We start from the raw sequence: 26,471 nt of genomic DNA, 5'->3' as shown, positions 1-26,471 counted from the left end.
GACCTCAGGTGGTCTGCCTGCCTTGGCTTCCCAAAGTGTTGGGATTACAGGTGTGAGCCACTGCCCCCCGGCCTGTTCCCTGTTATTTAGATGGTAGTGGAGTTAGGTCGAGGGAGCAGAGGAAAGAAATTCAGAAAAGGAATATTGGGATAATGGCTACAATGAGGCGAAGAGGGAAACCTTTCTATTTTTTCTGACACTACCTCTGACCCTAAAAACACACACATACACACACACACACACACACACACCCTGAACTATAGTCACCCTCAAAGTTTAAAAACCATGGTTCATCTTGATCTTGCTGACTAGATCTAGAATTCTCAGTATTTCTTTTCATCTTAAGCAAACGTTGTTTTGGGCATTTGATTTCTTTATTTTATTTTATTTTATTTTTTGAGACAGAGTCTCGCTCTGTCACCCAGGCTGAGTGCAATGGCGTGATCTTGGCTCACTGCAACCTCCACCTCCCGGGTTCAAGCGATTCTCCTGCCTCAGCTTCTGGAATAGCTGGGATTACAGGTAGTTGCCACCACGCCTGGCTACTTTTTGTATTTTTAGTAGAGACAGGGTTTCACCATGCTGGCCAGGCTGGTATTAAACTCCTAACCTCAGGCGATCTGCCCGCCTCAGCCTCCCAAAGTGCTGGGATTACAGGTGTGAGCCACCGCACCCAGCAGGTTTCTTTACTTTCTTTCAAGTTATCTAAATAACAGTGATTCTAGAGACATAGATCCTGGCCTAAATGCTTCCTCTTCTCATCAGGAGGCTTTTCTTGTTTCCCTCAGCCATCCTTCAGATTTCATTTAGATTTAAAGATACTAACCTCTGTAGACTATAATCTTAAGGTCTTTCTGAGTCATGTGATTCACTAACTCTTGAGCCAGCCTAGTTTTATTTCTTTAAGCAGCTATCCCTGAGCCTTTTTTTTTTTTGAGACAGAGTCTCACTCTGTCACCGGGCAGGAGCGCAGTGGCATGATCTCGGCTCACTGCAACTTCCACCTCCTGGGTTCAAGTGATTATTGTGCCTCAGCCTCTCAAGTAGCTGGGATTACAGGCACACGCCACCACACCTGCCTAATTTTTATGTTTTTAATTAGAGACTGGGTTTCACCATTTTGCCCAGGCTGGTCTCGAACTCCTGACCTCAAATGATCCACCTACCTCGGCCCCTCAAAGTGCTGGGATTACAGGCATGAGCCACTATGCCTGGCCTTTTTTTTTTTTTTTTTTTTTGAGATGGAGTCTCGCTTTGTCACCCAGGCTGGAGTGCAGTGGCATGATCTCAGCTCACTGCAACCTTCACCTCCCAGGTTCAAGTGATTCTCCTGCCTTAGCCTCCGGTGTAGCTGGGACTGCGGCTGCGCGCCACCACACCTGTCTAATTTTTGTATTTTTAGTAGAGACAGGGTTTCACCATGTTGGCCAGGCTGGTCTTGAACTCCTGACCTAAGGTGATCTGCCCGCCTCAGTCTCCCAGAGCCCTGGGATTCTAGACGTAAGCCACCGCGCCCAGCCTCTAAACCTTTTTAGATCATTAATTTGGATCCTGCTTTCTCTCATTTTGGCTAGTAATAATATAAATTTTTGCGTGACATTTTATAGTTTTCATCTGGATTTATCATCTTATTTGATCCTCATTTTACCCCCATGGGGAGGAGAGAACAAGTTTTATCCCTCTTTTGCACATGGAGAAGCTGAGTCTCAAGGAGGTTTGTGATTTGTCTGGTACTAGCCTACTTGATGGGTATTAAAGCTTGGTGGAAGCCTGAACCCAGTATTCTTTAGGCAGTAATAAGAGAAAACTGTTTTGTCTCAGGTTACTATTGACTGGAGAATTATAGAAAGCAGCTTTTTTTCTTTAGTCTGCAGAGTCTTTCTGAGTCTTAGCATATACTCATTTTCATTCTTGTACTTACCTAAATCTGACTTTCTGTAAATGGGAAGGCTCCTGGTACTGGGAAACCTAAGAGACTGGTGTATATTAGGCAATGATGACCTTTGTGGCCTTTGCCAAGCTCCTATGGATTTGTCTAAGAACTTTTCCATTTGAATTGCATGCTATATTTTTTTCCTGTCACAAGAAAGTTAACTCATTTAAACTCCCATCTGTACAGTTTGTAGTTGACTTGATTTGGGATTAGGCTAAAGCTGGTATAACCGCTAGAGCATATTTTCTCTTATTTGACATATGGAAGATAACTACTGGGTCTCCTCCATGTATTCAGCTTCCCACAGAGAATCTTAATTTATTCTAAAAACCATAAATTCATTATTCTTAAGATAAACTTGTTCTTTTCCTCCTGCTGATTCAGTTACATAATATCTGCCTTAAAAATTTTTAAGGAACAACGTTATCTCTGTTGTAGAAATTCTATTTGCCATTAAAATGTTTTTTAAAATCTTACAGAGCTCAAGCAGTTGTACACATTTTTTTTTCCTGAATTCCCCTTGCAAGACCTTGGCCAGGTCTCACCTAATATTTTGTCACCATTGAAGCTTTATATGAGCATCTTTAGTATAGCCAAAGGGTGATATATTGTGATAAGTACATCAACTACAGAGGTGCAAAACATTTTTTCAAGTTCTCTAACCGGTACCACTGTAGATCTAGATTGCCTAACACCTACTACCTTTTAAAAGCTTTTTATTATGGGAAAAATTAAACACATACAAAGTAGAGAGAATAGTATAATTTACACCCATCTACTCATTACCCAACTTCAACAACTATCAATATATGGCTAATCTTGTTTGAAGTATTTTCTCTTTCTCCTATCCCTCCCAAAATTAATAGCTAATCCAAGGCATATTTTATCTATATATACATTTCTAGAAGACCAGAACTCTTTTTTTTAAAGTAACCACAATACCTAATAATAATTCCTTAATAATAGCACAAATATCAAACCAATCTTCAGTTTCATTGATTGTCCATCTCTTTAACAAAAAATTTTTTTTTACATTTGGTTTATTTGAATTGAGTTCCAAATAGGGTTCACACATTGCTTAAGCCTCTTTTAATCTATTGGTTCTCCCTCTGTCTTTTATTTTCTTGCAATTTTCTTTTCATTGTGTTTATTGTTGTCGATAAAAATGGAGGAATTTGACACGCGCACATTACCATATTCTGGATTTTGCTGGTTGTTTCCCTGTGGTTGTCTTTAATATGTATTTCTGTCCCCTGTATTTTCTATAAATTGATGATTATATAAGATTCCAGTTTTACTTTGCAAGGATACTTCAGAGGTGGGTTGTATGCTTCCTCTTGAATCACATCAGGAGACAGTATCTGGTTGTCTCTCTTTCAGTGAGGTTAAGATTGGTCAGTGGGTTCAGGCATTGTCAGTCTGATCCATCCATTTTAAAGTTACCAGTGGTTTTTCTCCTAATGGTTTTATCAATCCATTTGTAATCATCATCCATTATTTTAATGGGGGTTGCAAATACAGTGTTCTATCATTTTATTTTTCTTTTGTTAACTAGAATTCTTCTTCAAAAGCACTGCATTCACTATTAGGTTGTCCTCAAGTATATTTTATATAGGAAAGGCAGGACTACTACTTGATTATTTTATTTATCAGTTTTTAGAATAATGAATTGGTTCCCTAATATAAACACATAATAAATATGTAACTATATAATAAATCCATAAATTCATGGATTTAACATGTTTGATGTCTTTCAATTATTGCAGTTTTATTTATTTTTTTGAGACGGAGTCTCACTCTGTTGCCCAGTCTGGAGTGCAGTGGCAGGATCTTGGCTCCCTGCAACCTCTATCTAACTCCTGGGTTCTAGCGATTCTCCTGCTTCAACCTCCCGAGTAGCTGGGATTACAGGCACATGCCACCATACCCAGCTAATTTTTTTATTTTTAGTAGAGATGGGGTTTCCCCATGTTGGCCAGGCTAATCTCAAACCCCCAAAGTGCTAGGATTACAGGCACCTGGCCTACGGTTTTTTTAATATTCAAATTGTCTCATCTTTTGCTACAGGGGCTTCTTTCATGTTAGATCTGGATTCATTTTGTTGGGACTAGGCTGCAGCAGTCTTTGATAGCATCCTTATTTTTTGGTGCAACACTATATACCAGGCTCATCCTGTATATTTCATACTCCAGATCTGAAATCAGCCATTTCTCCGTTAAGCCTTGGCTCCTTTTAATGGGAAATGATGTTTAGAGACCAAACTCTAGATGATGTGGATGTCTGTTGAAAGTGGGTTGGTCATTATTTTTAATTCTTTTCAAGTGGATGGATTTAAGAAATACATTTAAAAAAATGAGATAGTATGCCATGGTTCATATTGATGTTTCTAATTCGAATTAACAATGATATAATTGCTAATAACTTCTACTTACATTTTTATCTCTTTCCTTTTATACACCTCCCCTTTTTTTTTTTTTTTTTTGAGATGGGGTCTTGCTCTGGCTGGAGCACAGTGGAGTGATCACAGCTCGCTTCCGTGTCTACCTCCTGGGGTCAAGTGATCCTCTTACCACACCTTCCTGAGTAGCTGGGACTACAAGTGTGTGCCACCATGCCCAGCTAATTTTGTTTTGTTTTGTTTTGTTTTTTTGAGACAGAGTCTCTCTCTGTCGCCCAGTCTGGAGTGCAGTGGTGCGATCTCAGCTCATTGCAACCTCTACCTCCCGGGTTCAAGCGATTCTGCTGCCTCAGCCTCCTGAAGAGCCTGGACTACAGGCACGCACTGCCACCACACCCAGCTAATTTTTGTATTTTTAGTAGAGACGGGGTTTTACCATGTTGGCCAGGATGGTCTCAATATCTTGATCTTGTGATCCGCCTGCCTTGGCCTCTTAAAGTGCTGGGATTACAGACGTGAGCCACCATGCCTGGTCCTAATTTTTTAATATTTTTTAGTGATGAGGTCTCAGTATGTTGCCCAGGCTGGTCTTGAACTCTTGGGCTCAAGTGATCCTCCTGCCTTGGCTTCCCAAAGTGTTGGGGTTATAGATGTGAGCCACCACACCTGGCCTACACTTTTTAATGTATATAGATGAAATTATATGGTTAGAATTTACGTGAAAATAATTCAGTACATGTGGGTGGGAGGGGAGAGGATATGGACGGGGAGGTGAATAATAGATGAAACAAGACTGGCCATGAATTGATAATTATTAATTCTGGTGACCAGTAGATACATGAAGGTTTATTATATTATTTTTTCTCCTTTTGGGTATGTTTCATATCTTCAGTTTAGCAATTCACTTGCATTTTTATTGAGATCTTGTAAATTTATAGAGAAATGAACTTGCTTCTTTTATTCATTCTACATTACTATATATAGTCCTCTTCCTTTTTTTTTTTTCTTTTACAAACTGTGGTGGCTTGTGACATTTTATTTTATTTAAAAAATTTTTATTTTAGGTTTGGGGGAACATGTGAAGGTTTGTTACATAGATAAACATGTGTCATGGGGTTTTTTTGTATGTAATATTACATCACCCAGGTATTAAGCTCAGTTAATCCCAATAGTTATCTTTTCTGCTCCTCTCCCTCCTTCAATCCTCCCCCCTCCAGTAGACCCCAGTGTCTGATGTTTTCTTGTGTTCATAAGTTCTTGATTCTTCATTTTTTGAATGACTGCATATCAGTCAGTAAGATGAGTGTACCATTATTTATGTAACTATTCATTTATTAATGTACTTACAATAGTACCCCCTTATCTGAGGAGATACTTTCTAAGGCCCCAAGTGGATGCCTAAAACCACAGATCACACCGAACCTTGGACATCTGGGTAACTGATTGGGCCATAAGTGATTAATGGGCAGGTAACAACATGTGGATACGCTGGACTAAAGGGGTGATTCACGTCCTGGGCCTGACAGAGCAGGATGGTATGAGATTTCATCACACTACTCAGAATGGCCTGTAAAGTAAAACTTATTAACTGTTTATTTCTGGCATATTCCGTTTTAATATATTCGGACCACGGTTGACTGTGGGTAACTGAAATCAGTAAAGTAAAACCATGGATAAAGTAAAACCATGTATAACCATGGACTATTGTATAGGTTGTTTTCAGTTTTTCTTTGTAACAAATAATAATTCATTAGCAGTATTTAAAGTATAATTTAGTGGGTACCTGCATGTTTTTACCATGTTAATAACACTTTACCCCATACTCTTATCAGTTTCGTGTTTACCTTCTCAGATTTTGTGAGTTGATATGTTAGGCTTATATTTTAAAATATTTAAATCTTTTAAAGTATTACTAATGTCATAAATAAAATTTAATTGATTTCCTTTTGAAAGTTTTTGTGGTGAAAGCTGTTTACAAATAAAATTTCAATATTAGGTATATTTTCGGCAATCACAATTTTGATTTTTGAAGAAAAAACTATTGGAATGCTAATAAAAGTTATTAGGTACTCTCACATGGTTATACAGTTCACTGCTGTAGATTGTCACTTATTTAACATTTGCTACAGGTGTGGGGAACAACAAATTTCCATTAAAAATAATAACTATGGTAAATCCCAATTAATTTATATTATGAGAAAGCTGCATTTAAAAAAGAAGATACGAAGTATGAAAGGATCCTGACTTTACTGTAACTTTTAAACTGTTACTTAAGGAGTACTTCATATTTTATTTTGAATGATATTAATCTAAGAATTTATTACTTTTCAAAAGTGAATCAGTTGTCTTTAGATGAAGTGATGATATTAGTCGCATAGTACCCCTAACGATATATTATAAAATTGTGGGAATAGATTGGGATATTTAAATCCCCTTGTGATAGGAGAGCCAGTCTTTTCTTTGGGAGGTAGTGCTGCAGGGCCATGGTCCTGCTCTCCTTTTCAGATTACTGGTTTGTTACCTAAGCAGCAAGGAACCTTGGTGGAGCAGCATCATGAAAAAGTCTGTAGAAAAGCTCTGTGAAAGAGGACTGTAAAAGAAGAGCACTTTGGGGTCAGACAGAGTTAGATTTGGAAAACAGCTTTACATTAACAGGTTAACATTATTTAACCTCTTTGAACCTCAGTTTCCTTATCTGTAAAACAGACACAGGAACAGCTTCTATTTAGGGTACTGTGAGGCTTCAGTGCAATCATGAATGGCAGAGGCTGGATGTATTCATTGCTTTTATATACTTCTACAAGCAAATTGAATGTATGTCATATAATGTTTGGTCATAATAACAATAGTTAGCATATGTGGAGTACCTATTGTGTACCACACAGTATTCTAAAAACTTTTTATGGGGTCAGGCATGGTGGCTCACACCTGTAATCCCAGCATGTCAGGAGGCCAAGATGGGAGACAAGGAGTTTGAGACCAGCCTGATCAACATAGCGAGACCCCATCTCTATTTAAAAAACAAAAAACACACAAAAAAACTTTAAATATAGGTCTTGTTTAATCCTCACAGAGCTCTGTGAGGTAGGTTTTATTAGCTTGTTTTTATGAGGAAACTGATTGAAGAAAGTTAAGTAGCTTATATGAGAATATATGTTAGGCAGTAATAAGGAATTAGTGCCCTTTGTATGTATATGCATTATATATACTTGATCTCACACACACACACACACACACACACACACACACACACACACACACACATATTTTTTTTTTTGAGATGGAGTCTTGCTCTGTTGCCCAGGCTGTAGTGCAGTGGCGTGATCTTGGCTCACTGCAACCTCCGCCTCCCTGGTTCAAGTGATTCTTCTGCCTCAGCCTCCCGAGTAGCTGGGACTACAGGCGCGTACCACCACACCTGGCTAAATTTTTGTATTTTTAGTAGAGACAGGGTTTCACCGTGTTAGCCAGGATAGTCTCAATCTCCTGACCTCGTGATCTGCCCACCTCAGCCTCCCAAAGTGCTGGGATTACAGGCGTGAGCCACCGCTCCTGGCCTGATCACATATTTTAAATAAATAAATATAAATGTAAATAATATAAATTATATATTTGATTACTTATGTTTTAAATAATCAAGACTTTTTTGTTATGACTTCAGAGATAAAAGGAAACATGATGAATCAGAAACATGATATGCTAAAAATCTGGTTTTTCTAAAACTTGTCTGAAACATTCGTATGATTAAGAGATCTGTTGAGTGAGAGGATCACAATTTGGGTAAAATTCTTGCTATTGGCTGGGTGCAGTGGTTCATGCCTGTAATCCCAGCACTTTGGGAGGCTGAGGCAGGTGGATCACCTGAGGTCAGGAGTTCGAGACCAGCCTGACCAACATGGTGAAACCCCATCTCTACTAAAAATAGAAAAATTTGCTGGGCATGGTGGCGTGTACCTGTAACCCCAGCTACTTGGGAGGCTGAAGCAGGATAATCGGTTGAACCCGGGAGGTGGAGGTTGCAGTGAGCCGAGATCGTGCCATTGCACTCCAGCCTGGGCAACAGAGCGAGACTCCATCTCAAAAAAAAAAAAAAAAAAATTCTTGCTATTTTACTGAAAACATCTTTTAATGGTAAGTGAGTAGTTTCCCAGTCTTCTCTTATAATATAGTTTTAGTACTGTATTTGAAAGTGTTTATTTGATTTCCATAGGGTCGGAATCTGGCAGATCTTCGCCGTAGCCAGTCCCGAGGCACATTCACCATTAGTACAACTCTCCGGCTGGGTAGACAGATTTTGGAGTCTATTGAAAGCATTCATTCTGTGGGATTCTTGCATCGAGACATCAAACCGGTAGGGACCTTTTCTATCCAGAGCACAGAATGAGTTTGATACTTTTAATGTTATGATGGGACACAATAAATTACAAATGTAGCTTTGTGTATTTGCTGTGGTAAAATACAAGGTAATATTTTCGTTCCAATAGAGACCTGGAAGCAAAAATATAACTTACCTGTTAATTTTTTTAAGTGATAATTACAACTACAACTTATTTTCAGGAGTTTTTCTCATACAGTAAAAATAAAAACTGAGACTGGGGCAGTGGCACGTGCCCATAGTCCCAGCTACTCAGGAGGCTAAAGCCGGAGGATTCCTTGAGTATAGGAGAGGGAGACTACAGTGAGCTATGATCGCTCCTGTGGATAGCCACTGCACTCCAGCCTGGGCAGCATAGTGAGACCCTGTCTCTTAAAAAAGCTTTTATGTTTGACTATTATTATGTGTGCTAACATTGCCAGTTACTTAACCTTATGCCTAAATTGGCATTATTCCCTGGTTTCTTTTATAGATATATTGGTTAAAAAACTATATATGTTGCTTTTAGTTGTTCATACTGTGTTGTTGAACTATTTGTTAAGTCAAAAATTATAAGAAATCATCAGTTGTGAAAGACCTTATTTTTCTCCTGACTGCTACTGTGGAAATATAGTGGGGTTTTTATTTGCTATTCTGTTTGTCTTAGAAATTGTCATTTCCATAAGTGTGAAATAGGCTTTTTTGTCCTTTTTGGTGTTTGATTGTTCATTAGGTGAAATGACCCATTTCTGATATACCATATTTACTATAAATGTATCATATGTTGGTACAGTTGAAAAGTATAACCGTCAGTTGTTACATGACTTCTAAAATTAGCTTACATGAAAATGCTAACTAAATTTAACGTAGTAGAGTCAGTCTATTTCTATGCATCATTATTTGAGAACCATGGTAATTGGAAGAGTTTCTATTTTTATCAGAAAGCCCATAAGTAGAACAATATTAAAACAAACAAAAAAAACTAACAATTCTGGTAACAATTTGGCTTTTACCTTCACAAGTCCTCTTACTTACATACTCATCTTTGCATTTGTGGTCATTTAATATCACACTGATTTTCATTAGGGGAAGAATACAAAGTGTATTTTCCTTAAGTCTGTTTTGAAATGTTTCTATAAATTGTATTTTAATTTTGGACTTAGTGAAATTCAGCTTTATGATGCTTATAGGAAATTCTTTTTTTTTTTTTTTTTTGTGACAGAGTCTCACTCTGTCACCCAGGCTGGAGTGCTGTGGCGCAATCTCGGCTCACTGCAATCTCCGCCTCCTAGATTCAAGCAATTCTCCTGCCTCAGCTTCCTGAGTAGCTGGAATAACAGGCACGCGCCACCACACCCGGTTAATTTTTGTATTTTTTTTTTTTTTAGTAGAAACGGGGTTTTACCATGTTGGTCAGGCTGGTCTCAAACTCCTGACCTCGTGATCCACTCACCTCGGCCTCCCAAAGTGCTGGGATTACAGGCGTGAGTCACCGCACTTGTCTGCTTATAGGAAATTCTTTTAAATTTCTACGGGTTTTTTTTTTTTTTGGTCCATCTCTGATTTCTCCTATTTTAAAAAGTAGGGATTGGGTTGTCATTTAAGCATTAACTTAGACTAGAATTTCAAGAACTGAGGGTTCCAAGTCTAGTTAATGTTGTCTTGTATGTAACCTTAGTCATTTACATCCTTTTTTGCTCAAAGTTTACCTGATATTAGGCATTAATAGAACCCAAAACTAAATCATATTTTAATACCACTAAATATCATTGACTAGAATAGTATATTTGGAACATGTGTGTTATATAGAACTTAAATAGAAGAAGACTTAAAATGTAAGAATGATAAAATGTAAGGACTAAGTATTATAAGAATGTATATATTTTCCTTCTTTATTTTTCTAGTCGAACTTCGCTATGGGTCGCTTTCCTAGTACGTGTAGGAAATGTTACATGCTTGATTTTGGCTTGGCTCGACAATTTACCAATTCCTGTGGTGACGTCAGACCAGTAAGATTTTTCATATTATTATCAAATATTTGATAATTACCCTGGTATTTATAGTATCACACTTTTTAAACAATGCTAATTATTTATCCTAATGGATGTTATCTAAGAAGTGGCATATACATTTAATGATTAAATTATAGAATGACAATAAATTTTATTGTTGAAATTTGTGGCTTCAAAAAATGTATATTAGAGGGAGATTTAGAGTGGTCTTATAGTAAGAACAGACGTTGACCCTTTGAGATTAGGGGTCATTTCTTCAGTATGAGACCCTTTGTACATACTATAATTCTATTTCAGTTATTGTACTTTTTAACTCCCAAATTTCCACTTAGTTCTCTTCACTGATATTCTCTATTTGGTGCCACACTGTCATCACATTTTCTTTTACTTGTTTAATCAAGCTGTCCTTTATTTCTGAAAACATATCTGTAATGGCTACTTTGAAATCTTTTTCTGTTAAATCCAATATCTGGTCACTCTCACAGGCAGTTTCTATTGCCTGCCTTTTTCCCCCATGTGTAAGTCATACTTTCCTGTTTCTTTGCATGCCTCATGATTTTTTGTTGGAAACTGGGCATTTTAGGTAATATATTACAGCAACTCTGGGTACTGGTCTCCCCCTTCTAGGGCTTGTTGTTATTTTTTGTTTAGTGGCTGACAGGATCATTTTAGTGAAATCTATTCCATTCTCCCTCCCTCCCTGCCAACCATACACACAGTATTAAGACTCTGTTGTTGCTCTTCAGGGAGGTGCATCTTTGGGTATGACCACAATTACACTGTGATGGTAGTGGTACCAGTAAGGCTTCTGCTCTTTCCTTGGCCATATCCAGCTGTTGAACTTCACTAATTGCAGGCTAGTTACTTTATTGTTTATAACAATATCTTGGGGGCATAAATACCTTGACTAACTAATCAAATTGTGGCTTCTAAAATGGAATCATTTCTGAAGTCAGTGTTTGATCATTGTTCTGACATCAGGTCCTTCAGCTATCTTTTCCCCCTAGTTCTCTCCTGCCCAGCTATTCTCTAAGCTGTATATTCAATGAATTTCCTCCCAGTTCCCTTTACCACAGCCTCTATTTTTGACAGGGCTTTTAGGTTTGTGAAAAAGAAAATATTAGGCAAACTAAATTGAAGAGTTTAGTTGAGCAAAGAATGATTCATGAATCAGGTAGCCCCCAGAATAAGAATAGATTCAGAACGACTCCGGGGCTGTCACATGGTCAGATAACACGTATGAACATAAAAAGTAAAATGAGTACAGAAAATGTGAGGTACAGAAACAGCTGGATTGGTTACAGCTGAGCATTTGCTTTATTTGAATCTGTTTTGAACAGTTGGCTGATGTGGTTGGCTGAGACTTGGCTATTTGTTACAAGAGTAGTTTACAGTCTATTTACACATCAAGGTAGGTTACCATCATTACCTCTAGGCCAGCCATAAAACATGTACAGAGGCAGTTTTAGGCCAAACTTGATTTAGCAATAAAACTGTAAGGCATTGATGTCACTCTGTCAATATCGTAAATGGACTTATTTGGTCTCCGTATGGGATTCAAATGAGACCAAGTCTTGTTTGGTCTCAGCTCCTGTCTGTTTTGGGATCTGTCTGCTTCTTTAAAGTTTTGGTTTGATGAAATTAATAATAAATATAAAATAAAAAATAAATATAAAAATAAAAGTTAATGTCATACTTTTTTGGATTGTGGTTGAAATAATTTTCTCATATTGTTCTACTAATGTAAAATCAAAAGTTCCCATTGTAGATTTGTTTCATATGTACAATTATTGATTTATTGCTAGGAAACTTGAATTGGTTGTTTGAATTGTCTAAGTATACCGTCATGTTATCTGCAGAAATCTGTATTTTGATTTTGTTTATTTTGTCTTGCTATATATATATATATATATATATTCCAAAAGAGTGTAAAAAACATTAAAAAATTAAGGAAGAATAACAAAACATCACTGGCCTCCATCTAGGTTAAGAAATGGCATGTTACCATCTTAGAAGCATGCTGTGGGTCCTTTCCTGATCATATCCCTTTTTCTTCCTCAAGCAGCACTGACAAATAGAGCTTACTATGATGATAGCAATGTTCTGTATCTGTACTGTCTTATATGGTAGCCACTAGCTACCTGTGGCTATAGAGCACTTGGATTGTAGCCAGAGCAAATGAGGAACTGAATTTTATTTTATTTTATTTTAATTTAATTTTATTTTTTTGAGATGGAGTCTCGCTCTGTCGCCCAGGCCAGAGTGCAGTGGCGCCATCTTGACTCACTGCTACCTCCGCCTCCTAGGTTCAAGCGATTCTCTTGCCTCAGCCTCCCCAGTAGCTGGGACTACAGGCACCCGCCACCACACCCAGCTAATTTCTTTTTGCGTTTTTAGTAGACAGGGGGTTTCACCATGTTGGCCAGGCTGGTCTTGAACTCCTGACCTCAAGGGATCCACCCTCTTTGGCCTCCTGAAGTGCTGGGATTACAGGCATGAGCCATCACACCTGAACTCAGGCCCAGGAACTGAATTTTAAATTCAATTAATTTTAAGTGGCTATCATATTAGCCAGTGCAGCCCTTGACATATTCTCCATTCTATATTTTGTGTTAACTAGTTTCTTTGTTTTCTTTCTTCTCTCTTCTGCAGATCTTGAGGGTACTTGTTTTGGCGTTAGGGAGCAGATGCAGATAGCTGCCATGACAGGCCTTCATGTTTAGCTTATAAATTTAACCCAATCTACTTTTAATTTTTTTATCCGGTCCCTCTCTCCCTCTTCCCTCTCATATTCCTTTCCCTCTGCTTTTTACATTTATTATTATTTAAAGAGACAGGGTCTTGTTCTGTTGCATAGGCAGGAGTGCAGTGGTGCAATCAAACCCATTGTAGCCTCAAATTACTGGGCTCAGGTGATCTTCCTGCCTCAGCTTCTCAAAGTTCTAAAATTACAGGTGTGAGCCACTGTACCTGGCCTCCTCTGCTTTTTTATTATTTTATTATTATTATTATTATTTGCTTTTCCCCCTGATTTGATGTATATTATTGTCCTTTTTTATTATTATTTTTCATTTCTATTTTGGGTTTGGGGCACATGTGCAAGTTTGTTATATAGGTAAACTCATGCCATGGGGGTTTGTTATATAGATTATTTCATCACCCGGGTACTAAGCCTAGTACCCAATAGTTATTTTTTCTGCTCCTTCCCTTCCTTCCACCCTCCGTCCTGAAGTAGGCCCCAGTGTACATCATTCCCTTTGTGTCTACGAGTTCTCATCATAACAAATACTGTTTTATTATCACAGTAAATACCCTGTTGGCTGATCAATATGTAATAGTAGTTGGTCTGTTAATTGAAAAGATTCATTAAGGATGAAGAATCATGACATATTACTTTAAGCATTTTTTATATTTTTCTTTGTTTTCTAAGTCTTTTTGTTTTCAAATAGTTAAGACTCATAAGAAGTTACAAAAATAGTACAGTTACCATGTACCTTCATCCAGCTTCCTCCAGTGATAATACCTTACATAATCATAGTACATTGTCGAAACTGGGAAATTGATGTTGGTGTAATATTATTAACTCAAGTACAGACTTAGATTTTACCAGGTTCAACATGCACATTTTGGTGGGGGAGGGGTGGTATATGAAATTTTATCACATGTATAGATTCATATAACCAACTGCTATAGTTTGAATATTTGTCCCATCCAAATCTGATGTTGAAATTTGATTCCCAGTGCTGGAAGTGAGGCCTAATGGGCAGGGTTTGGGTCGTGGGATGGATCACGCATGAATAGATCACTCCCCTCCCTTGGGAGCAGAGGGGTCGTGAGTTCTCACTGTTAGTTCTTATGAGAGCTGGTTGTTAAAAAGAGCCTGGCATCTTCCCCCACCTTCTTGCTTCCTTTCTCACCGTGTGACCTCTGCGCATGCCTCCTCTGCTTTGCCTTCTACCATGAATGGAAGCAGCCTGAAGCCCTCACCAGAAGCAGATGCTGGTGCCATGTTTCTTGTACAACCTGCATGCAGAACTGCGAACCAAACAGACCTCTTTTCTTTATAAATTTTCAGCCTCAGGTATTCCTTTATAGCAGGGATGTCCAATCTTTTGGCTTCCCTGGGCCACGTTGGAAGAAGAAGAATTGTCTTGGGCCACACATAAAATATACTAACAATAGCTGATGAGCTAAAAAAAAAAAATCACAAAAAAGATAATAATGTTTTAGGAAAGTTTATGAATTTGTGTTGTGTTGTGTTCAAAGCCATCCTGGGCCACATGTTGGGCAAGCTTGTTTTGTAGCAGTACAAATGGACTAAGACATCAACACCATAATCCAGATACAAAACTATTCTATCACCACAAAGGAACTTCCTCAAAACATAAATGTATATTTATTTACCAATCTTGTGGTATAGGACCATCAGTCAGAAGGCATTACAGAGGGAATGATGGAGTGTATCTGTTATACCAGTGTGGTGTTTACAGAGTTGGTTTTGACAGCCTCTACTCTTTATCACCTTTAAGATGTATTAGTTACATTAAGTAAGGTTGTGAGGGGCAAAGAAGTCCTAAACTATATATATATGCAACTCTTTGATTCACAATTTCATAGTTGAACTTCTGTTTACCTAATGATTTGAATCTGCCTGTTCATTTTTTGTATGCATCCTGCTTTTAAGGCATTCCCCAGTTTGAGCCCTTCAGCTGGCATCTCACACTGACCCTTTGTGTCTAAGCTCTTGGAGTGACATGTTTTCTCCTGTTGCTCCCTTCCTAACCATTCACCTGAAACTTCCAGTGCCTAGGATTGTAGTAACTTGCATAAGAAAAATGTTTAAAGTCTTTTTTCTCTGTTAGTATTTCAGAATTTAGCTGAATTTGAGATATTTTCTTAATTCCATTGGGAGTAGTTGTATTACATAGTTCTCCTTGCATTTTTTCCCCTGATCCTTTCCCTTTTGTTAGCAATAGGCCAGGGCTCATTCCTAGAGTCATTCTCTTCTTTCTTGATTTATTCTCCTAGGAGTTCATCCCGTCTCTAACATACATTCCCTCCTTTACATTCACACTGCTTCTGCCCTTGTACTAATTTTGTTGTTTCTTGTTTTAATTGTTAGAATAGTTTCCTCACTCATCTCTCTGTCTTCTCCTTTCAGGCTATCTGTTATACTTCCACCAGAGTCAACATCCATCCACAGCATTTTCTCAATCGTTACTTTCCAGCTTAAACATATTTTATGAATTCCAATTACCTACACGTTATAAACCAAATTAAAGAAGACCTTAATTTGACGTTTAAGTCCTTCCTTAATCTGACTTCAACCTATTGTTCTGTTTTTTTTCTCTCATGGTCTGCTGCAGTCATACCAGATTTGTTTCTCTAACACCAACAGTACTTTCCTCCCTCTTTGCATTGTTCACCATGTTCTTTTTACTTAAAATGCATCTCATTTTTTCTATTGTAATTCTGTCAGCCCATCAAGGCCCGATTTATTTTTTCTTTTTTGTTTTCATTTGAATATCTAGGTATCAAATAAAATATGCTCATAGATTGTTAAATACTTTCACTTTTTACTTTCTTTTTCTTTCAAAATGTTTTAAAATATAAATTTCAAATAGGTAATATATTCATGTGATGCAAAAATTAAAGAATTAAAAATGTATCAAAATTAAACACTTATACTCTTTGAAAGACACTGTTAAGCAAATGAAAAGACAAGTCACAGATGGGGAAAAATATTTGCAGAACGCACATCTGATAAAGGTTTTATATCCAAGATCTGTAAACAACTCATACAACTCAATAAAAAGAAAACAACACAATAAAAATGGGCTAAAGATTTGAACAGACATTTTATGAAAGAAGAGATACAAATGGCAAATAAGCATATTAAGAGATGGTCAATATCATTAGTTATTAGGGAAATGCAAATTAAAACCCTTGCAAGAGGCTGGGCATGGTGGGTCACACCTGTAATCCCAGCATTTTGGGAGGCCGAGGTGGGCAGATCACGAGATCAGGAGATTGAGACCATCCTGGCTAACATGGTGAAACCCCATCTCTACTAAAAATACGAAAAATTAGCCGGGCGTGGTGGCGGGCACCTGTAGTCCCAGCTACTTGGGAGGCTGAGGCAGGAGAATGGTATGAACCCGGGAGGTGGAGCTTGCCGTGAGCTGAGATCACGCCACTGCACTCCAGCCTGGAGACAGAGTGAGACTCTGTCTCAAAAACAAAAACAAAAACAAAAAAACCCTGGCAAGATACCACTGCCTACTAGTTAAAATGGTTAAAACAAAAACCAGACAATGCTAAGTGCTGACAAGGGACAGAAATCATTGGTTGTCAGAGACTAGGGGTGGGAGGGATTGACTCAAAGGGGCATTAAGGAAACTTATTGGAGTGATGGAAATATTTGATATCTTAGTTGTTGTGGTAGTTATATGACTTTATATCAGTCAAAACTCATAGAACTGTGTATACGTAAGGTATGAATTTTACTGTAGTAAATGATACCTCAATAATTAAAAGTAAAGCAAATTAAACCTGACTTGAAAATAAATTAAAAAGTTAACAGTGAAATAAATCTCCATTTCACCTCTGCCTATTCCAAATCTACTCATTTCATACACTGTCTCTGATTCTTCCCCCTACTCCCTACATTCACCTTTAGGTAGCTGTACTGTTATTAGTTTCTTAATATATTCTTCCAGAATTTCTTTATTCACATACAACAAATACAAATGAACATTCTTATTTTTCCCTTTTTGATTCAAAAGGTAGCATGATATACATTCTATACCTTTCTTTTTTTCACTTGTCAGTGTATCTAGACGATCTTTCCATGTTGGTATATAGAACTTCCTCATTCTTTTAGACAAGGTCTCGCTCTGTCACCCAAGCTGGAGTGGAGTGGCAAGATCACAGCTCACTACAGCCATGGCTCAGCAGTCCTCCTACCACATCTTCCTAAATAGCTGGGGGATTCTCCCATCTCAGCCTCCCAAGTAGCTGGGGCTATAGGTGTGTGCCACCATGCCCAGCTAATTCTTTAATTCCTTTTTTTTTTTTTTTTTTTTAGAGACGGGGGTCTCACTATGATGTTGCCCGGGCTGGTCTTGAACTCCTGGCCTCAAGTGATCCTCCTGCCTTACACTCCCAAAATTCTGGAATTATAGCCATGAACTACTGTGCCCGGCCCCTTTTTTTTTTTTTTTTTTTTTTTTTTTTTTGCAGCTTCAGAGTGTATTCCGTTATTTGGGCATACTACAATTTATTTAATCAGTGTCTCCTATTGGCAGACATTTAGGTTGCACAAAATCTTTTGCTATCACAAACACTGATGGTAGTGACTGACTTTGTACATCCACTATTTTTGCACAAATGCAAGTATATCTGTGAGACAGATTTCCAGAAGTGAAATTGTGAGACAAAGTGAATATATGCATTTACAATTTTGATAAATATTGCCGAAGTGCCATCAACTGAGGAAGTTTCAAGAGATTATTTGTTTCAAGACCCAGTAAAGTGCTGCCTATTCCTAAGACTTGTCCTTCCTCCCTCCTACTACATGGAACTAATTCTTACCTCTCCCGAGTGTTTATATTTCATTGTGCTTCACTAATGATATTCATTATAATCTGCTTTAAATTGGAATCATTTGCATATGTGGCTGTTTTTCCCCAATTGAGTTTGAGTTGTCTTTACTACATTAAATAAGGTGATTGAATTTCCTTGATCTGACATTATTTCTTTTTCTTTTTAGAATTAGGTGAGGTATGCAAAATGGTATTATTTCTTTGACTACTTATGTCAAGATTTCTCTAAACAGCTGATTTCTTTTTATCTCTATTTCAGCCTTTCTATGGCAGAAGTAAGGTCAGAGCTAGGCCGGGGAAACTCTTAAGTAGAAAGAGTCTCCTGGGCTTGTCTTGGCTAGAATGCATCAGGGAGAAGTCTAGATGCCCAGTCAACTGTGGACTAGGCTGCAGAATGTGATAATAAGTCTGGAGATTTTCATTCTGACAGTTACTGGAATGAAAATAATTGGGCAAAATTACATAACACAAAAAAAATTCTATGTTAGCTGAAGGCTCATGTCAGGTAATGAATAAAAGTACAACCTCTGAAATGTTATTTACTGAAAAAGATTCATAGTAGACTTTTATATATTCTCTTAGACATTTTTCTTCTAAAAGGAGAACTCTCCAACCTTAGTTCCATCAATCAAATTGAGAATATTAGGTATTCCTGTTAATCATGATGTCTTAGGAAAATATTGAGATCCACTGACTATGATTGTCAATGAATGACAGCTAAGAAAATAATGGGGATTTTTTTAAAGATTGCAGGAACTTTTAATTACTGAGACTTGCCCTTAAATAGAAACTATTTTAAAATAGTTGTCTTAAAAACCAAACAAAAGTAAAGGGAAAGAGAGTATTTAATGAAGGAAGAAATGAAATAGCTAACTTGATTAAACATAGATTATAAAAATGAGCAAGTGGAGGAAGAATACGTAGATTGTTTATCCTGTGCAATAACATACGACCAAATTATTCTGGTAAGGATTTTTTTTTTTTTTTGAGACGGAGTCTCACTCTGTCGCCTGGCTAATTTTTGTATTTTTAGTAGAGATGGGATTTCCCCATGTTGGTCAGGATGGTCTCGAGCTCTTGACCTTGTGATCTGCCCGCCTCAGCCTCCCAAAGTGCTGGGGTTACAGGCGTGAGCCACTGCACACGGCCAGGATTTTTAAAATAACATTTACTATCTTTTCTGAGTACAAAAGTAATACATGTTAATTGAGAAAAATTTGAGGTTCCTTAAGGAAAAAAACCCAAAAATTATACTAATGAAAAGTGTGTCTATGATCATTTTCAAGTTTGGCAGTTGTCATATTGAGCTACAGTGCCACCCACGAATCGTCAGGGTACTGACTTGATTCTTGTGGAGCAGTAGAATGGAGACAATGTTTGTTTGTTTGTTTTGTTTTTTGTTTTTTTTTTGAGACGGAGTCTCGCTGTGTCGCCCAGGCTGGAGTGCAGTGGCGCAATCTTGGCTCACCGCAAGCCGAGATCACACCACTGCACTCCAGCTTGGGTGACAGAGCGAGAGTCCGTTTCAAAAACAAACAAACAAAAGTAATACAGGTTGAATATCCCTTATTTGAAGTGTTTTGGATTTCAGATTTTTTGTTTGTTTGTTTTTTGAGACAGAGTCTCGTTCTGTCGCCCCGGCTGGAGTGCAGTGGCGCAATCTCCGCTCACTTTAAGCTCCGCCTCCCGGGTTCACGCCATTCTCCTGCCTCTGCCTCCCGAGTAGCTGGGACCACAGGCACCTGCCACCACACCCGGCTAATTTTTTTGTATTTTTAGTAGAGATGGGGTTTCACCGTGTTAGCCAGGATGGTCTCGATATTCTGACCTCGTGATCCGCCCACCTCAGCCTCGCAAAGTGCTGGGATTACAGGCGTGAGCCACCGCTCCCGGCCAAATGGAGACAATGTTGAAAGACCTTAGTTAATGCCTGGTTTTATTATTTACTGATTTTTGTGTCCTTAGACAAGTTACATACCTCTCAGAGCCTGTATCTATATTTGTAAAATGAGCAAGACAAAGACCTCGCCTGCACAGAGTTTATATTCTATGGGCTAAAAGAAGACAGGCAGTAAACAAATTAAAATAGATTAGCCCTATGTGGTGGCACATTCCAGTAGTTCCAGCTACTTGGGAGGCTGAGGCAGGAGGATCACTTGAGCCTAGGAATTTGAGGCTGCTGTGAACTATGATTACACCACTGCACTATAGCCTGGGCTACAGAGCGAGACCTCATCTCTTAAAAAAATTAAAATCTAAACAAATGGGCAATAAACAGAATAAGAATATAAATAAAATTGATTTGGGGGTAGTAAAGGTGTTATAAGAAAGAAATAAAGCAGAGTAAAAGAATAGAGTGGCACTACAGATGGGGGGAGCAGTATTTTAGATTAGAATGATTAAGGAAAGTTTCTCTGAGGAGGGACATGTGAGCAGAAGCCTTAAAATGGAGTAGAAGAGCTAGCCATTGGAGGGATTCAGGGAGCTGGCATTCCAACTGGAGAGAATCATGTACACTGTTTGGAGCTAAAACCAAAATTGGTCATAAAAGAAACCACGGTAAATCCATTGTGGAAGGAGACAAATGCCAGATCATGAAAAGTCTTGTAGGCTAAGTAAAGAGCTTGGACTTTATTCTAAGTTGAGTTCTCTGAGGACTAGTATCATGTATTTTTCATGTTGGTGTTATTTCTAGTATGTGGCACATACTAAGCACCCGATAACTTGAATTTTTAATACATGAATTGCATATGAAGGTAGGGTACAAGTTGCCACCACCTTTGAAATGAATTTGAATGAAATAGCCAAGATATGAAGAGCTTGGTATCTCAGGTTTACTTAGTGATTCCTCACCATCTAAATATATTTATTTGTATCTAGAACCTGAATGTTAATGTATATACTATGATACTTACCATGATTATGGGTATATGAAAGCATTTAATGTTTTCTAATATACAGAATTGTATAGATGTCATAGATGCCTCTGTATTTTAAAATGTAGGTAGGAAAAAAACTGGACTGAAAATTAAAATTTTATCAGTGTTTTTTTTTAAAGATGTGATTTAGAGATAATCTCTCTAGTTTCTTGTAATTTCATAGTTAAAAGTTAGAAATTAAATAGTGTTTTATTGTGACAATAAAGGACATGTTTCTTCCATTTACTTCATGGTTCAAGTGTGCTGAATGTATTGCTGTTTGAAGCTCATTTCTTATTCTTTGCGTGGCTTTGTTGTAGCCTCGAGCTGTGGCAGGCTTTCGAGGGACAGTTCGTTATGCATCAATCAATGCACATCGGAACAGGGTAGGTATCTGAACTACAGTCATGTCTGTATAAGTATGCTAATAGCTTAAATCAGATTGACTTCTTTTTTATTTTATTATTATTTTATATATATATATATATATATATATATATATATTTTGAAACAGAGTCTTGCATTGTTGCCCAGGCTGGAGTGCAGTGGCCCAATCTTGGCTCACCGCAACCTCTGCCTCCCGGGTTCAAGTGATTCTCCTGCCTCAGCCTCCCAAGTAGCTGGAATTAGAGGTGCCCGCCACCACGCCCAGCTAATTTTTGTATTTTTAGTAGAGACAGTGTTTCACCATATTGGCCAGGCTGGTCTCAAACTCCTGGCCTCATGATCGCCTGCCTCAGCCTCCCAAAGTGAGATTGACTTCTTTACAAAGTACAAAGGTATGGAAAGTGCTTGAGAGTTGAGGATCCCTTTAATAGCTACAAAGTTGCTTGGAATGTTCGTCCTAATTCATTCTTGTGTGGCGCTAATGAGAATGGAATTGGTGATACTAATGCACAGTATAGTGTATCATGGATAATAGATATGTGCAGCTGCTTGGAAAATAAAATTGGATTTGCCAGAAAAGACAATAGCTAAGTATATTTATGTCTTTGGGAAATCTGTGTCCTAAATTAGATATAAGTATTAACAAATTTAATATAGAAGTTTGGGAGGCTGAGGTGGGCAGATCACAAGGTCAGGAGTTTGAGACCAGCCTGGCCAGCATAGCGAAACCCCATCTCTACTAAAAATACAAAAATTAGCTGGGCGTGGTGGCGTGTGCCTGTAGTCCCAGCTACTCGGGAGGCTGAGGCAAAAGAATCACTTGAACCTGGGAGGCGAAGGTTGTGGTAAGCTGAGATCGCGCCACTGCACTCCAGCCTGGGCAACAGAGCAAGACTCTGTCTCAAAAAAAAAAAATATATATATATATTTATTTTTTAATATATATATTTATATATATAGAGAGAGATAATTTGGAAGAGATTGAACATTTCTTCCAAATTTGAGATAGAGCAAGACTCTGTCTCAAATATATATATATATATTTTTAAATATATATATATATATTTTAAAATATATATATACATATATAGAGAGAGAGAATTTGGAAGAGATTGAACATCTGTGTAGTATTTCAAGAAATTATTTGGGAATTTAATACTATCAATACCTAATGAAATGTGGGAGTCATCATTTTATCTGTAATATGTATCTAATCTGTGATATCCCTCTCCCCACCAAACCTTTTATTTTCATGAAGATTTCAAGTGCAGACAATTTTTAAATGTTCGTTTTAGTAAATTGTCCCTTTCCTCTTGGGTTAAATTTTAAAAATATCTCCCCTCACCCCCTTACTTTGGTCCCTTTGTTCTGCGCTGACTTTTTCCCCTTCATCCCGAACTTTATGAGTAGGAAAACTGGGCATTTTTATGGATTATCAATCCTTTAACTTTTTTGCATGGAGTTGAGAAACTGAGCAAGCGATTCCTTGATAAAATAGGGAGAAAAGTATTTTTTGTTGATTTTCTTTACCTTGTTCCTGTTCTGATAAGCCAAAATGAGAACTTGACCAATATATGATAGGAAGAGTATACTGTGGTCTTAAATGCTATGCTGCAGTTAATTTGGCTTCTTATGGCGTGATTATAAATTGAAAATAGTAAAGCTATTTTTCTCGGTGTATAGCACTCTGCCAAGCATTTAAACTCATTTGGTTTGATTCAATGTTGCTTTATTTTATGATATCTAGTCATTTACTTTGCCTTGAAAAGAAGCTCTCTTCCTGATAGAGTCTTATAAAAGTTTAGAAATACTAGGTTTTCCAATTAATTTTATTAAAGAATTATGTCAACATTGGAATCTGTGAAAATACATTATTTTTAAGATAAACATAAGTATTTTCAGAGATTATAATAGCTACATAAGCATTTTCAAAATAGCTAATAGAGATTATGTACTTTTACTGTTTTAATTTAGACAGTGGCGATTTCTTCTAAAAGCCTTTCCAGCACAGTGTCCTCTAACAGTTACTTTGGTAACTTGCTTATTTGTTACTCATCTAACCTTGTAGAGGAACTTGATAGTATATAACAGTGATTCTTAACCCTCTTTTCTGCTCCCAGCACACCTGAGGGTAGAATGCTTTTACTCAGTAACGTAGTTCACAACAATTGTTAGTTTGTGAGGTGATGCAGGAGTGCAGCTCTTGGAACTTCCAGAGTTGCTTGTTTAATCTTAAAAGGTTTCCCGGCTAATTCTAACATGCTTCTTTTTTCCATACTCTGAAACCCTGATTTGATAATATCTAAAAATAATACACTCTATTTCTCTTTTTCTGGTTCCTTAAACTTTACTTTTTAGAGACAGGGTCTTGTTCTGTTGCCCAGGCTGGATCATAGTGGCAGGGTCATAGCTTACTATAACCTTGAACTCCTGGGCTCAAGCAATCTTCTCGCTTCAGCCTTCTCAGTAGCTAGGACCACAGGTGCACACCACTGTACCTGGCTAATTTTTTAATTTTTCATATTAACAGTCTTGCTATGTTGCCCAAGCTGGTCTCAAACTCCTGGCCTCAAGCAGTCTTCTAGTCTTGGCCCCCGAAATTGCTGGGATTACATGCATGAGCCACCATGCCTTACCAAATCTTAAAAGTTTTAACATAAATAATTCTTAAATAATACAAGGACTTTTAAAAACACTTGAGCCTGGCCAACATGGTGAAACCCCGTCTCTACTAAAAATATAAAAGTTAGCTGGGTGTGATGGCGGGTGCCTGTAATCTTAGCTACTCGGGAGGCTGAGGCAGGAGAATTGCTGGAACCTGGGAGGCAGAGGTTGCAGTGAGCCGATAGTGCCCCATTGCTCTCCAACCCAGGTTGACGACAACGAGACTGTCTCAAAAAACAAACAAAACAAAAAAAAACATTTGAACTCTGTCCTACTGTCTTATTGTTGTTTTACATTTTAATCTTGTTAATATTTATCTCAATACTTTGAAAAAATTACTTTCTTCTGCTTCTTGGGTCACTGTTGAGAACATCTTTGTTACTTTATTTAATTGTTGTTACTTTTTTTTTTTTTTGAGAGACGGAGTCCTGCTCTCTCGCCCTCGCTCGCCCAGGCTGGAGTGCAATGGCGTGATCTTGGCTAACTGCAACCTCCGTCTCCTGGGTTCTAGCAATTCTCCTGCCTCAGCCTCCCGAGTAGCTGGGATTACAGGCATATGCTGCCACGCCCAGCTAATTTTTTTATTTTTTAATAGAGACGGGGTTTCACTGTGTTGCCCATGCTGGTCTTGAACTCCTGAGCTCAGGCAATCCACCAGCTTCAGCCTCCCAAAGTGCTAGGATTACAGGTGTGAGCCACCGCGCTCGGCCTTAATTTGTCCTTTTTAAAGTTTTATTTTATTTTTTATTGTTTGGGAGAATCTTGCTCTGTTGCCCAGGCTGGAGTATACTGGTATGGTCTCAGCTCACTGCAGTCTCAACCTTCTGGGCTCAAGCAGTCCTCCCACCTCAGCCTCCTGCGTAGCTGGGACCACAGGCATTCACCACCACACCTGGCTAATTTTTGTATTTTTTGTAGAGACGGCGCTTTGCCATGTTGCCCAGGCTAGTCTCGAACTCCTGAGCTCAAGCAATTCACCTGTCTTGGCCTCCCAAAGTGCTGGGATTATAGGCATGAGCAACCGTGCCTAGCCAATTTGTCCTTTTTATTTGAATACTTTTGGTATCTTCTCTGTCTTTGGAGTCCTGCATTCAAATGTGCCTAGGTGTGGGTTTTTAAATATTTATCTGTTTGGGATTTGATGTGTTTCCTAACCAAAATGTTCATGTCTTTCCTTGATTCTGGAAGATTCTCATATTCCCTTTTTCCCTTTCTCTTTATACCCTTTTTCCCAGATCACCAAATTGATGCATTAGACTTTCTTAGATTTTTCTTATTTTGTCCTTTGTGCTGCCTCTTAAGTTCACTACTGGATTCTCTAATTCTTTGTGTCTCTGTGCTGCATTCTAGATAATTTCTTCAGATCTGTTTTCCAATTGATTTTTTTCTGCTGTATTTGGTCAGTTTTTAAACCTGCCCATTGAGTTTTTAATTTCTACAATTGTGCTTTTTTTTTCTGGATGTTCTTTTTAGTCATTTTTCAAATCTGGTTGGGTTTTGGTTTGTTTTTATTAAATATGGTTCTTTTCTGATGACTGATTCCATTTTTCATTTTAACATTTTAAACATTCTTCGTATTCTATAATTCCATTTCTGAAATCCTGGGATACTTTTTTCTACTCTTTGTAGCTTCTTTTGACATTAGCTTATTAATATACTTTATAAATTTGAATAATGAACATATGTTTGGTGAGGCTTTTTCTATAGCACTTCTATGAGGTCTGAATTTAGGGTTGTATTTATCTTGAGAGGATAAATTTGCTTCTGTCATTCCTGCAGGGCATGAATGTTAATTTCATGCACCTAGAAGTTAATTTCAAGTTAATTTCTAGGCTTGGTTTTTCAGACCACATGGGTATATATTTAATACCCAAATCCAAATGAGGGACAGGCCTGTGGTAACAAATTCCCAGGACAATTTTTTTAAAACTCGTTTTTTTCTTTTGATAGCAGTTAAATTTTACAGAAAATAATTATTACAGTATAATGTACACACCAAATACTGCACTACGGATGTAACCCTTTTAGGGCCCTAGCTATATGGTGGGGGTGGGGTGTATCTCAGTTACAACTCATGTCCTATGTAGGCCCAAGGCCTTTATGCCTGTTCCCTTCGTGGTTGATAAACTCATGACAGATGCCCCCACAGCAGCCAAAACTTCAGCATCAGCTTGCTTCCCTTATTTCCACCTTTTAAAAAA

At 37.8% G+C, this 26,471-nt stretch overlaps 1 protein-coding gene across 9 annotated transcripts in view; it reads left to right on the top strand.

Annotated features, from left to right (window-relative positions):
- TTBK2 (tau tubulin kinase 2) overlaps positions 1–26,471 on the top strand; it is a 175,647-nt gene that overhangs the window by 83,961 nt on the left and 65,215 nt on the right. For all 9 annotated transcript variants that reach the window (XM_054532666.1, XM_054532665.1, XM_054532664.2 and 6 more), the window contains 3 exons: positions 8,542–8,682; positions 10,590–10,694; positions 21,540–21,605. In XM_054532666.1, the coding sequence (XP_054388641.1) occupies positions 8,542–8,682; positions 10,590–10,694; positions 21,540–21,605 (312 nt within the window). The remainder of the gene's footprint in view (positions 1–8,541; positions 8,683–10,589; positions 10,695–21,539; positions 21,606–26,471) is intronic.

Source organism: Pongo abelii, chromosome 16 (genome assembly GCF_028885655.2).
Source record: "Pongo abelii isolate AG06213 chromosome 16, NHGRI_mPonAbe1-v2.0_pri, whole genome shotgun sequence".
Taxonomy (NCBI): Eukaryota; Metazoa; Chordata; class Mammalia; order Primates; family Hominidae; genus Pongo; species Pongo abelii.
This window is presented reverse-complemented; position numbering and strand designations above follow the sequence as displayed.